This window comes from Thamnophis sirtalis, unplaced genomic scaffold (assembly GCF_051295495.1).
Source record: "Thamnophis sirtalis isolate CommonGarterSnake01/CBP01778 unplaced genomic scaffold, rThaSir2_p1.2 scaffold_7, whole genome shotgun sequence".
NCBI classification, from domain to species: Eukaryota; Metazoa; Chordata; class Lepidosauria; order Squamata; family Natricidae; genus Thamnophis; species Thamnophis sirtalis.
The window spans coordinates 30,279,294-30,294,130 of NW_028261387.1; the positions used below are offsets into that span (position 1 = coordinate 30,279,294).

Consider the following 14,837-nt stretch of genomic DNA (forward strand, 5'->3'; position numbering starts at 1 on the left):
TCCCATGTTGACCCCTGGGGTTTTTTTTCCTAAAGGGTGTGCAAAGGTCTTGTAACTTGACAGCTTTAAGACTTGCATGTTTCAGTGCCAGAGTTCCTGAGCCAACATGACTGGAGGAGGAATTCTGGGAGTTGAAGTCCACAAGGCTTAAAGCTGTCAGGTTTGAAGACCCTTGGGATTTTTTTTTTCTAAAGGGTTAGGGGTAAAAAGGTCTTGTAACTTGACAGCTTTAAGACTTGCATGCTTCAATGCCAGAGTTTCTGAGCCAACATTTTGGTTGCTAAGCAGGACCGTTGTTAAGTGATACTGATATTATATAACACTTTTAATTAAGCGGGTACCTTGAACAAACATGACTTTTGAGTTTCAAATAATACTGATTTCGTTGTTGTCTTAGGTGACATCTGTGAAAAAAATTCAGGTGCTCAGGCATGAAAATATGCCACTCAAACACTATACTTTTCTGCTCACACTGAAAAAAAATTAGAGGGAACATTGTTGTCCCGAAAGCAACTTTCGGGACACAGGGATGCCTCTATTAAGTCCCTGCGGCCCCGCGTTTACTTTAAAAATGCGGGGACCGCCGGGAGGTAGCGCACGCAGGGACGTCACTGACGTCCCATGCATGCGCCCATAGCAACAATCGCGGAGGATTCAAGAGAATTACTTTATATATAGTCAATATAGGCACAAAGTTAAATATTTTAAACATTTTCTAATGGTGGTGTGCCTCGTGATTTTTTTCATGAAAAAAGTGTGCCTTTGCACAAAAAAGGTTGAAAAACACTGTCGTAGACTACTAGGAGAGTCTTGGGGAACTCCTTGGGGCACACTTAAAAAACCCACAGAATTCCAGGCAACATGCCAAAAGTCAACGCGTGCCTTGAAAGGTATTCCTGCCATACTATTGTATCCTGCTCAAATCCTTTAAATGTGGTGGAGTAGAGTCTAAGAACTCTGCCAACTGTCTCTGCCCATTCACTCAAGGTAACATGCTGATCCATTTGGTTTTATTTTGCCTAGTAATGAATTCGCTATGTCCAAGCGCTGCAAACTCCTGACTTGTTCAGCCCTGCATGTAATATGGCAAATACCCAGATCCTGCAGATGGTTTGCCTCGTGCCTTGACATCATGCCAGGGGGACAGAGGAGACCCGGAGAGCATTCCAGGCAATGTGCCACCAATCAACGCGTGGCTTGAAATGGACCCCCACGGTGCTTGTGCCAATGCTTGGCTGCTCTTCCATGCAAGCATGCCAGTTGCATTTTCAAGCTTATAGAAACGATTGATTGCCCAGCGTTATTTTCTAAACTCATTTCATGGGGAAGAGACTGGTTATAATTAGTAATACAGGGCAGGTGAAGAGCTATATTCACTCGTACAAACTGTGAAGGATAAGGCATCTTTTGCAGGGAGGAAACTATCCATGAACAATGTAATGAAGCCTGCATTTTTATTTCTCCCAAAATAACCCCACCCCATCAGCATTTATGGCTACTCAGAAGCAGCCAAACTACTTATAGTAAAGATCAATTAATTTCTGTTCCCTTCCCTGTAGCGTAGGTTTAAATCCGCGCTTCCAGTCGGGAGGAAAAAGCAAGTTTCTCTTCTTAGCTCGGGGCAAAATCAGATTGGATCCTGCCACGAAATCCTTTTGCCCGGTTTTTTTCAACAAACATGCCATCCTGTTGGATCTGATCCCGAAGAAACACCTGAGGAAATCTCCCCATGCTCAAACGCTACATTCCATTTGGATCTTTCTCAAGGGTTGAGCCCTTCTTCCGGCCAAAACACATTTTGCAAATCCGTTCCGAGGGTGCGGACGACAAAGAGTCCATTCTTCGCGCTAACTCACGCTCGTGCCGTTCCGAAAGCCCGATCTCCAGTTTTGGGTTCCCCCCCCCTCCCACCTCGTCCCTTCTAGCGGCCCTTGCTTGCCTCGGCCAATCCCACCGCTCGGCGCCTGATCCGATCCAAACGGCGGTTTCCCATTGGTTGACCGGTATCCCTCTCCTCACCGGTCAGCCAACCCGAAGAGAGATGCTCGGGGGAGCGGAATGGGGTGGGCTTGACGGGGAGGTGGCTTGCCGGCGTTCTAAAAGATTACTGCCGGTGGGCGCGATCCGTTGATTTCGAGTGATCTGTTCAACCAAGGGGACCTCGCATCGGGGGTGCAGACCGAGAAGAAAGCGGCAGTCAAAAGACCACTAGGGATAGACTTTTAGGGGTTCTTGAGTGGAAGGCAACGCGATGGTTGGAAGTGGGCGAGGGAAGCATCTTATTCTGACCTTATGAATGCACTTTTGGGGTTCCTTGAGCGCCGCATATAAAGAGGGGCCACTGGCTACGCATTAGTAGCCAGAGAGAGAGAGAGAGGAGGCGGAGAAGTAGCATAGTAGAAGAATCTGGAGCTCTCCTTAAAAAGGCGCAGTTTTGGATTGCAAGACCTAAAGAAGCGGCTGGAGAAAGGTGGGGCCGAGAGGAGGAAGCAGGTTGTTGCAAATCGTGATTATAATACGTGACGGGGCAACGAGGATCTTGCAGTCCGGGTTAAAGAGAGGCGGGATTGGCGAACTCCCTGAGGAGAGGCTGAGTGAAGGATGGGGCCCCTGCTGTCTCTAGGGATCGGGCTTCTGCTGTTCTTGCTCTGGGCTCGCTATAGGGGCATCGAATACGTGCTGGTCCACCACCGCTGGATCTTCGTCTGCCTCTTCCTGTTGCCCCTTTCTGTCCTTTTCGATATTTACTACCAGCTCCGCGCTTGGGTTGTGCAGAAGCTGCACTGTGCTCCACGGCAGCACGACTTGCGGGTTCGGAACATCCAGAAACAGGTAAGAGGACCAGAGGAACTACTTGAGTTGGGGGAGGAAAAAGTTTTTTTCTCCCTTTAAAATCCAGGGTGCGATTTCTTCAGTGACCTTAAATGAGCCTGAGGGTGTTTCTGTTTGGCTCTCCAGTTAGAAAGAGAAAATGCTGCGAGCGTGACGAGTTCTTCTCGCAGTTTCCTAATTGCATTGTCTGGCTCGCTTGAATTATTCAGCCAAAACGAATCTGGGTGGACGAGAAATTCTCTTCTTTTTACGGGTTCCCTTTATTTTGATTTTAACTGATCAACGTTAAAAAAAACTTGTCGATAAGGAAAGGAATCATTCAGGTGCGCTTGACTTTTTATTTTCTATAATGTGCTTTTTATTTTTCCAATGGCAGCTCAGCATTTTTAGCAATGCGGTGCCTGAGTTGGACGGGTAGGAAAGATGCTTGAAGCCAATGCTAATTGGCCTCCTTGCTTGTTTGTACTATGTTACCAAAGCCAAATCTATTTTCTTCTTGACACTGGTCAGCTTGGTAAATCGTACAATGCAACCCACTCCAGTTCATAACTTTTTTGGGGGGGGGGATTATAGTGGTTGAAACTGCAGGGAACAGAGGGAATATTCCACTTGGGACTGATATGGAGGAATTTTTGTGAGGGGTAATCTTTGTGATTCTTGCAATAGATGCCCAGAACATGCTATCATTGCGACCCCTCTCACTTGGCTATGGTTTGATGCATTCACCTGCATGGAGTTTCACGTTGCCTATGGCTACCAGGCTAAATGCATCCATGAGAAAACAGGCAGGTAATGATGAAATTGATCTATGCAGGGTTTCCATTGATTAGTCATGCCTGGCGTTATTTGTTATTTTCTATAATGCCTTGATGGAAATAGTAATTCCACATGTCCATTTATAGCAACATTCAGCCCTGCTTTTTCTTTTCGATTATTCTGGGATTGGAAGATTGAATTAGGATTCATTAACAATATGGAATCTCTTCTGACAAAAGCAGCAGAAGGGACTTTCACCAGTGGTTTCTCATGGTGTTTAATGGCTCTTTTTAAAAATTGGGGATGTCAAAGACTGGATCTAGAATTTTCTGTACGTAGAACGTGGACTCTGCCGTCTGTAGGGACTCTGTGTTACTTTCACCCTACAAAATAAGGATGCTTTTACAAGTTAAAGCCTATTCACAGGCTAATAAAATGATACTTCAATCTATATTGAAAATGCCAGGAGATTTTATTTTAGGGTTTCAATGCCTTACAAATTGTTCACTGAGTTTTATATCATACTAGTTGAATACCTGCACTTCGCAACAAAACTATGTGATCAGGCTATGCAGGAGGAATTTGGACCACAATCCATTGGCTCAGTGGTGGTTGATGATTGAAACACATAAGGAAATATCACTCCCACCGCCTTGAGTCCGGAAGCAGTTCCATAGGTGGAAGGAGTAGACATTTTGATGAGGTACCGACCTTTAGTACTCTGTAAGGAGCCCCAGACCACCCCTGAGTGAAGGAGTGGAACGTCTGCCAGTTTGAACTGAGGTAGCAGAATGTGAGACTTCTTTTCAGGTGGGGAAGGGAAGTAGAATGTCTAACTCCTTAGCATCAGAGCGTGTTAATATAAGGCAACTGGCAGTTCTTTCAAGGTAGGGAGGGGGAGTAGAACTCCTTAGCATCAAAGCATGTTAATTACTGTATAAGAAATTCTAATGATCTGATGGTCATTTCAAAAAATCCTTTTTAGTGAGCACCTAGAAGCCAAGAGGAACGTAAGTACCAAATTTCAAGTTTGTAGATTTTATGGTTCTGGAGATTTCATGATGTAAGGTAAGGTATTTGCCTTTTATGCATATATAGATATGCAGGCAATATAATTATATGCAATACCTTTATCACGAACAAGTGTTAAGCCAAATACAAAAGTATGCTCTATCATTTCATTAGGCTTAAAAATGCATTTTGCAGGCTTGCATGCAAGAGCAAATGATTACTTCAGAGTGGGCTTTCATGTCATGTGCTGACATCACATGCCTCTAACATGAAACAGACTATCTGCATGTTCTTGATATTTACCATATTACATGCAGTGCTTTTGCTGTGGTTGGCAAAGCAAAACCAGATCAATGATTTTATCTATAAATGAATGAGCAGAGAAAACTAGCAGATTCTTCATATTAATATGACATTAAGTTTAAAGGTTCAAGCATTATTACAAATGCAACAAATGGATAGTGTGTTAAAAGTTTGTACATTGGAAAAGATGGGCTTATATATTGAAGTCAATGAAAAGCAACTATATAATTGGCTGAGGAAGAATTTATAGGCTTTTCATTATCTGCTTTTTGCTGACAACTTATATAGACAGTCAAGTCGATCTTATACAGCATACCACTGCTGGAGTTCTCAAAACTAGGATAGAAACAATTTCAAACAACTTGGATCCCCACTAGGATGTCACAAACTACAACTTCCAGGTGCAGTCTAACTGGGTACCTGGGAATTCTGTGAATCATTGAATAAAGTTAATTTAACAAATGTTTATGAAGGTGTGTCCAATTGCTGCAACATTTTGAGATGCGAAGTACTTTTGTACATCTCTCTTGGAAATGTGCTATTAGTTGGCTAGGCTACTTAAGACCCATCCCAAAAATTGTGATTTAGCACAGATTGTCAGATTGTTTTAAGTAGAAGGCTGAAATGTAGCAATGTCATCCAAATGAGCTTTTAAACATAATCAGCTTGGCAGCAGAGAGCAGATAAGTTACAGAGAGGGAGAATGGCAGGGTATGGACGGAGTAATGGATTTTGAGTCAGATTGAAGCAGGGATGTAAGTAAGAGGGAAAGCTGTTCCACTGCAGAAGGTAAACCTTATTGAAAGTAGTTGGGTTTACTCTGCTTCTTCTTTAGAAATCTAATGAAGACTCAGAGTGGAAGATCTGTGGATTGCTGAAGTGGTTTTGTAAAACTATGTAGAATAGAATGCACCAGTTGCCTTCCTGTATCTCCACTGCCACGCCAAGTAGGTTTATATCATTCCTTTTCTAGCTTTGTAACTTTGCAGGATATTTAATTAGCACAGACATCTCCCTGCTCCCCCAGCTGTGTGCTCTCTCCATTACTTTTTTCTCTCTATACCAATGACTGCATCTTGAAGGATCCCTCTGTTAATGTACTGCAGTTTGCAGATGATGTAACAGTCATTGGCCTGATTCAAGATGGTGATGAGTTTGCATACAGATGGGAGGTTGAACAACTGGACCTGTGGTGCAACTGGAGCAATCTGGAGCTGAACACAGTTAAAATTGTAGAGATGATAGTGGATTTTAGGAGTAACCCTCCTCCTACCTCATATAATATTAGACAGCACAGTATCAGCAGTAGAGACATTCAAGTTTCTGGGTTCTATATTCCTGGAGGACTTAGGTAACTCCCCGGGGAGTTACCTAACATTGGAACCATAATTAAAAAGGCACAATAAAGAATGTTCTTCCTACAATCAACTCAGAAAGTTTAGACTGCACAAGGAGCTGCTGATACAGTTCAACAGAGGAATTCTGGAGTCTGTCATTTTTATCTCTATAACTCTTTGGTTTGATACAGCAACCAAACAGGACAGGCACAGACTTCAACAGATAGTTAGGACTGCAGAAAAAAACAATTGCAACCAGCCTGTCTTCCATTGAGGACCTGTATACTGCACAAGTCAGAAGGAGGGCTGGGAAAATGCCTACATCCCTTTTACATTATAGGCATAAACTGTTCCAACTCCTCTCCGCAGACCATCGCTACAGGGCATTGCATGCCAAAAGAAGTAAAAACAGAGACAGTTTTCTCCCATGCCATCATTGCTAAACACCTAATTCCCACAGCACTCTCTCATCTCTAAGGAAAATTACCCATGTAATATGGCGGTATTATTATTAGTATTATTATTATCTTTCTCATCTTTCCTACCACCTTCTCCTATTGATATCTTCTTATTATATTATTTCATTGTTTGTATGAACACTGAGAGCTCATGCACTGGAGATAAATTCCTTCACACTTGACCAATGAAGAATGTTATTCTATTTCTGAGGAGAACATGCTATTAATCTGATGCTATACAAATGGGAGGTTAAGGCTGCAAATTAGGTTGACTGAACTTAGTCAACCTAATTTAAGGCATCAATTGTGTTCCAGGCTTAATTGTTAGGACACACTTAGCAGCAGCTGGCAAGTATTTTGCTGCTTGTTAAAATTGGTGAAAGGGGTACATTATACCACTATCTCATTTTACTTTTATTTCTCCCCTATAATAATAGGCTATCATTTCACATCTGTGGGTATATGGTGTAACTTCTTGTTCTCCATAAATTCCTTAAGAAAGAAGATCCTATAGTACAACAGTCCCCAAACTTTATAGCTTTGCAGACTGGTGGCAGCACGGGGGAAGAGGGAATGGTTCTGCTCGCACAAATTGAGCTTCACGTGTGAGTGAGTGTGCCTGCCATTTTCACGGCCCAGGGGTTGGGGACCCCTGTTGTAGTAGCCTCTTCCAACAATGTGTCTTTCCTGTTTGCCAAAAGCATTTTTTCACTAATTGTCATAAGACTTCAAAATACTTCTTTAGTTTCCTGAGGCCTGGTGATACAATCCAGTGTTGAAGGACTTCCAGTAAAATAGGCAACCTAACGTGTGTGTGTGTGTGTGTGTGTTTGTGTGTGAGAGAGAGAGAAAGAGGGGGGGGGATGTTCCATATCTCAGGTGCCACAACAAAGAACCTCCTGGGACCCACTAAATGTAACTTGTTGGCAGATGGTATCTCAACATGCCTTCTCTGCCAGATCTAATGGGGCAGGTTAATGTAATCAGGGAAGGGCCATCCCTTAGGTATGCTAGTCCAATGATATGAAGGGCCTTAAAGATCAAAAACAGCACTTTGAATTGGACTTGGGAGAATGCCACTGCTAAAGCAGAGATGTAATGTATGCTCTTCTAGGAGTTGAAGGGTCCAAATACTGTGGAGAGCATTACACTAATCCAAAGTAGAGGTGACTAGAGTATGAGTGACTGAGATGCTCCACCCAACTTCCCAAAGGTTCCCTGGACCCCTTTACCTATGTGACAACCAAAATAGAATCTTGGGACATCAATCTCGATATAATATGGGTAGAGAAGTACTGCCGCTTCATCACACTTATCACTACAAGGTAGGCTTTAATAGCAGCTCTAACTCATGTTTGGTCAAGTTTATTATTATTTATTTGTTTGTTTGTTTGTTTGTTTGTTTGTTTGTTTGTTTGTCTTGTATGCCGCCCACTCCCTGAGGACTCCGGGCGGCTCACAAAAGACAAGGGAAAGGGGAAAACGAGACAAAGACAACATATTAAAAATAAAACCAACATTCACAATTTCCGTGGAGGTAGATGCTTCTCAGCTCCCCCCAGCCTGCTGGAACAGCCAGGACTTGGTGGCTTTGCGGAAGGCCGGGAGGGGAGTAAGGGTCCGGATCTCAACAGGGAGCTCATTCCAGAGGGCCGGAGCTGCAACAGAGAAGGCCCTCCCCGGGGAGTTGCCAGCCGACATTGGCTGGCAGATGGAATCCGGAGGAGACCCAACCTGTGCGATCTAATTGGTCTGAGAGAGGTAATCGGCAGAGGCGGTCTCTCAGGTACCCAGGTCCGATGCCATGTAGGGCTTTATAGGTAGCGACCAGCACCTTGAAGCGGATTCAGAGACTAATAGGTAGCCAGTGCAGCTCCCGGAGGATAGGTGTAACATGGGTGTACCTTGGTGCACCCACAATCGCTCGCGCGGCTGCATTCTGGACTAATTGGAGTCTTCGAACACTCTTCAAGGGCAGCCCTATGTAGAGCGCATTACAATAATCCAGTCTTGAGGTCACAAGGGCATGAGTGACTGTCTGAAGGGCCTCCCGATCCAGGTAGGGTCGCAATTGGTGCACCAGGCGGACCTGGGCAAAGGTCCCCCTGGTCACAGCCGACAGATGGTGTTTTAGAGTCAACTGTGGGTCCAGGAGGACTCCCAAATTGCGAACCCTCTCTGAGGGGCGTATAATTTTGCCCCCCAACCTGAGAGATGGAACAGTTGGACAATCTTTGGGAGGGAACATCAGAAGCCACTCGGTCTTGTCTGGATTGAGTGCCAACTTGTTTGCTCCCATCCAGACTTTAACAGCCTCCAGGCACTGGCACATCACTTCTACTGCTTCGCTGAGTTGGCACGGGGCAGACAGATACAGCTGCGTATCGTCTGCATATTGGTGATACTTAATCCCGTGCCGGCGTATGATCTCACCCAGTGGCTTCATGTAGATGTTAAATAGGGGGGACAGGACCGAACCCTGCGGCACCCCATACTTGAGGGGTCTTGGGGTCGATCTCTGCCCTCCGACCAACACCGACTGTGACCTGTCCGAGAGGTAGGAGGAGAACCACCGCAAAACGGTGCCTCTCACCCCACCTCTCGCAACCGTCACAGAAGGATACCATGGTCGATGGTATCAAAGGCCACTGAGAGGTCAAGAAGCACAAGGATAGAGGGGTGAGCCCTGGCCCGCCAGAGATCATCGATCAGCGTGACCAAAGCAGTTTCCGTGCTGTAACCAGGCCTGAAACCCGACTGAAAAGAGTCTAGATAATCGGCTTCATCCAAGGACCGTCGGAGTTGCGAGGCCACCACTTTCTCAACAACCTTCCCTACAAAGGGAAGGTTGGAGACTGGACGATAGTTGCGCAAAATGGCTGGGTCCAGAGACGATTTCTTCAGGAGGGGTCTCACCACCGCATCCTTTAGGAGGGGTGGGAAGATTCCCTCCTGGAGAGAGGTGTTCACAATTGTCTGGATCCAGCCGCGTGTCACCTCCCTGCTGGTCGAGACCAGCCAGGAGGGACACGGGTCCAGTATACAAGTGGAGGCACTCACCGCTCCCATGGCCTTGTCCACTTCATCAGGAGAAGCCCGTTGAAACTCAATCCATAAAGCATGCTCAAGACCCTCCCCAGGTACCTCGGCTGGTATCGTGCAATTGGAGTCCAGCTCTGTCCGAATCCGAGCGACTTTATCCATCAAATACTGAACAAATTCCTCAGCTCTACCCTGTAGAGGGTCACCCGCATCCCTCCCTTTCAAGAGGGAGCGGGTTATTCTACACAAGGCGGCTGGGCGCGATTCGGCGGATGCAATAAGGGTGGCAAAATGCGAACATTTCGCCGCCCGTATTGCCACGAGATAGGCTCTAATAAAGGCTCTCATCAGTGCTCGGTCTGACTCAGATTTACTGGCCCTCCAGCGGCACTCTAGGTGTCTCTTTTGGCGCTTCATCTCTCGGAGTTCCTCGGTGAACCAAGGAGCCCTCCTGGATCCGCCGCCTCGGAAAGGTCGCAAAGGCGCAAGCCAGTTTAGAGCCCCCGCCACCGCTGTATTCCAAGCAGCGACTAAGGACTCCACCGGATTGTGGACGATAGTGTCAGGTATTTCTCCAAGCGCCGTCTGAAACCCCATTGGGTCCATCAGGCACCTGGGGCGGAACCACCTAATCGGTTCCTCCTCCCTACAGTGGGGGATTGGCTTCCGAAAGTCAAGCCTCAGCAGGAAGTGATCAGACCATGACAAGGGCAAGGTTTTAATGCCCTTCAACTCTAGATCACATCTCCACTGCTCCGACAGAAATACAAGATCAAGTGTGTGACCCGCTGAATGAGTCGAACCTCGAATTACTTGGGTCAAGTCCATGGCTGTCATGGAAGCCATGAACTCCTGCGCCCCATCAGAGTGTTCACCAAGTGTAGGCAGGTTGAAATCCCCTGAACCATAAGCCTGGGGAACTCCACCGCCAACTCGGCTACTGACTCGAGGAGCGAGGGGAGGGCTGTTGCAACGCTGTTGGGAGGTAGGTGCGTTAGCAACAGACCCACTTGACCACCAAGGTCCGGCTTCATCAACAGGGACTCACACCCGACAAACTCCGGAGCAGGGATCCTATGAGGAACTAAAGACCCTCGGACGATGACAGCCACTCCTCCACCCCTTTCCTGGGGTCGCGGCTGATGAAGCACCTGAAAACCTTCTGGGCACATTTCAGTGAGGGGGACTCCTCCCTCTGGGCCCAGCCAGGTCTCAGTAATACATGCCAGGTCTGCCCCCTCATCTAAAATTAGGTCCCGGACAAGGGGAGCTTTGTGAACCACAGACCTGGCATTTAGCAACAACAGCCTGAGACCAGGGCCCTGACAATTCTCGAGTGGAACTAACAGGGCCGGAAGGAGGGATCTCTGTGATGCAGCGAACCCTCCTTCCCGCGTAATGGCCAGCCCTGAAGTTCCCGTCATACCTGCCCCTCCCCATAGTGACCGTAATGCTCCGGCCCTCCCCCGCTACCGTAGATCCCGCACCCCCTCCCACAGCTCCCGCACCATCCAGCAGGCAATCCTTAACACTCATTCTGGGACAGGAAGTAAGTCTGGGCCCCACCACTTCTGCAGTGGCACTCAGTGGAGGAGACACCAGGCAATACTCTCAACCCTCTCATACACATGCAGCCACTCACCCATGCAGTCCCCACGAAATAAGTTAAACACAGAAAATACAACAGTATGAATTTTAAAAAAGTGGGTGCAAACATCAACCAAGCATACCATTCACACTACATTCCTAAAAAATTCACGGAGCACTGCGCTAGTGCGATGTAAGACAATGGTGTGCAGATGGAGGGCGAGCTGCTCCGCTCTTCTCCCCTCCTCTGAGTCCTAGAAGAGCTTCCCAGGACACAGGTCCAAAGTCAGTAGCATATAAAGTGGCTGTAAGCGGAGAGGGCATGGGGTAAGGGTCCGGTATTGGTACACAGCAGCTTTCCAGTCCTAAGCCCTCCGGATCCAACAAAGAATTTATGGCCTCCGTGTCGGGGGGTAGTTCTTCTCCTTCCCCTAAGATTGAGCAGGGTCCAGAATCCAGGGGAGGAGAGTCTGTGGGGCCAACGTCTGGGACTGGCCCGAGCTGCTCCAGAAGACGGGATAAAGGGCGCCAATTCCTACAGAGCCAAGTCCTGACCCCTACGGCTGCCATCATCTACCACTCCTAGCCCTATTCCAACCTTATCCTACTACTAAACCTAATCCTAACCTAAAGCTAATCCTAATTCTAAGCCTAAACCAAAAACTAACACCAACCCAAACTAAGCTCACCCATTCTAACCCTACACCAGCCTAATCCTAATAACCCCAGCGTAGCCTAGCCCTAGCCCCCACACTAACTCTACCCCCAACCCTAGCCACGACCCCAACCCCGGTCTCCACTAGCCCTGCCCCAAGGCCGAGAGCACCCACAGATGGTACAGTCTCCAGTACCATACCTAAATCTATATCTAATCTATGCCTAAACTATATCCTAAATCTATATCTAATCTATGCCTAAACTATAACTATAAACCTAAACCTAACTAAATCTACCTAATTAACTGGAGCTATGGCAGGCAGCAAACAGTCAGAGGGAGGGCAGATAGAATGACCAGAGCAGATGGCCCCAGCCGAGGCGAAGAAGAGTCAATGCTGGGTAGGGAGATGGTAAGGCTCGCCGGTAATGGAGAGGGACAGGAGTGGTATCAGAAAGGCTGCGATGGAAAAAAAGGAGGGGGAGGCGTCCAGGCCTCTCACCGACTCAGCAATGGACGATGTCAGCACGGCGGCGCCCTTCTCCGCTCCGCTCATTTTAGATGTTGATACTCTAGAAAGTTCATCCTTGGTTGAGCACCAGGGAGGCTCTAGAGCAGAGGTTTCCAATCTTGGCAATTTTAAGACATGTGGACTTCAATTACAGAATTGCTGGCTGGGGAATTCTGGGAATTGAAGTCCATATGTCTTAAAGTTGCCAAGATTGGCAACCCCTGCTCTGAGCATCCCTCATTTAATCTCCCTCAGTTTCAGTAAACCATGACAGGATCTCTGGTGTGTGTGTGTATGTCTGTCTGTCTGTCTGTCTATGTGAATCTTTCAATATTTATTTTTCTGATATTGAATTTGAAAAAGGTAAACTGCATTTATTAGAAGGGTGAAATATGGGAACAATCCATAATTTACTATTTAGGTTTATCATATTTTGCTGCTCGTTTCCAAATCCAATCACCTTAAGTAAAGCTTTTCATTTAAATTTTACTTGAGGACTTATTTTAGATGTTGATACTCTAGAAAGAATGCAGAGAAGAGCAACAAAGATGATTAGGGTACTGGAGGCTAAAACATATGAAGACCTCTTGCAGGAATTGGGTATGTCTAGTTTAATGAAAATAAGAACTTGGGGAGGGAGGGGGGTCATGATAGCAGTTTTCCAATATGGTAATAGGCTGCCACAAAGAAGAGGAGGCCAATCTATTCTCCAAAGCACCTGAAGGCAGGGCAAGAAGCAATGGATGGAAAGTAAACAAGGAGAGAACCAACCTAGAACTAAGGATAAATTTCCTGATACTTAGAATAATTAATTAGTGGAACAGCTTGCCTCCAGAAGTTGTGGGTGCTGCAACACTGGAAGTTTTAAAGAAGAGATTGGATTTGTCTGAAATGGTATAGGGTTGCCTGCCATAGTAGGGGTTGGACTAGGGTTCCACCACAAAACCGCGGTCGACTAAAGCGCGCTCGACGAAACCGCGTACCTGACATCATCACAGCACGATGAAAAAAGCACGCTGTGAGCGGTAAAGCTAAAATTAACGCGTAAACCTAGCCCCCCCAAACCTAAACCTAACCCTAAACCTAACCCTAACCCTAACCCTAAACCTAACCCTTAACCTAACGCTAAACCTAACGCTAACCCTTAACCTAACCCTAAACCTAACCCTAACGCTTAACGTTACCCTAAACCTAAGCCTAACCCTTAACCTAACCCTAACCCTAAACCTAACCCTTACCTTTTCGTGAATCGGCTTGCTTTAAAAGTGCTTTTTAAAGCGCCCTTTTTTCTCCGCGGTAGTTTTTGTCGCGCTGCTGATGACGTCAGCGACGCGCTTTAATCGGGCGCGCTTTAGTGGACCGCGGTTTTGTCATGCCACGTTGGACTAGAACATTTCCAAAGTTCTTTCCCAACTCTCTTGCTGTTATTTTATGATTCTTACTCTTAATCTAAAATTAATTAATAAAAAGGCAATATTGTTCATTAAGGTGCTTAAAGAAGCCAATTTACATTATTTAACACCTTTCCTGCCTGAATTTAAGTACTAGAGGAGGTTTTCCTGTGACTTTGCAAAGCTGGAGGAAAGCCTGTCTTTTCAACGTGATGATTTTTAAGAAAATTTACTTTATTTATAGAATGTATATAGCTGCCCACTCACTTTCAGTTACTCTAGGCAGCTTACAAAAAATAAAAAAAATCAAATATAAAAAGAGTAAAAACAATTTGTACCTGGGAGTTAACCATTTTATTTATTTATATTCAATTTATATAGCCATCTATCTCACATTCATAACTCTGGGTGTCTTACAATTAAAACAAACAGTATCAAAAAATAATCAAACAATCATACAAACAATATGGAACATTAAAACAATTAAAAAATATACAATTAAGTCACCAGAAAAACACAAGGACTCAAGAACAGTAGGGTGCGTTTATGGGCTGTGTACTAACCACCTGTGGTCTGGGTATGGACATCAGCATTCCTCCCAAACATGTCATATTTGCTAACTGATTTCCGTTTATGTCCTCTCATCACACCCCTTGCTTATTGCATCAAATCCACTCATTTAACGTCTGTGTCTGTCAGCTAACCATTTGTAGAAAAGTTCCTATGTCACAAAATATTCCGAATCTTCTTTTTCTTTGATTTTTAGAGTTAACCTATCCATTTCTGTGCATTCCAGAATTTCTTTAATTATATTATCATCTGTAGGGGGTTTCTACTTTTTTCCAGTATTGTGTGTATACAATCCTGGCTGCTGTTAGAATATGCAAAATTAAATATATGTTAGCGTTATTATACAGGGCGGGGCATAACCTTTTCCTAGGGGGTCACAGCAAC

General features: G+C 45.6%; 1 protein-coding gene across 2 annotated transcripts in view; it reads left to right on the forward strand.

The window, feature by feature from the left end:
- The first annotated feature begins 2,119 nt into the window (after positions 1 to 2,119).
- The window catches only part of DHCR24 (24-dehydrocholesterol reductase), a 32,342-nt gene continuing 19,624 nt past the window's right edge, over positions 2,120 to 14,837 (forward strand). The window contains exon 1 of one of the 2 annotated variants that reach the window (XM_014061119.2): positions 2,120 to 2,832. In XM_014061119.2, the coding sequence (XP_013916594.1) occupies positions 2,602 to 2,832 (231 nt within the window). In that variant the 5' untranslated portion in view covers positions 2,120 to 2,601. The remainder of the gene's footprint in view (positions 2,833 to 14,837) is intronic. The other variant, XM_014061110.2, reaches the window with a different exon arrangement.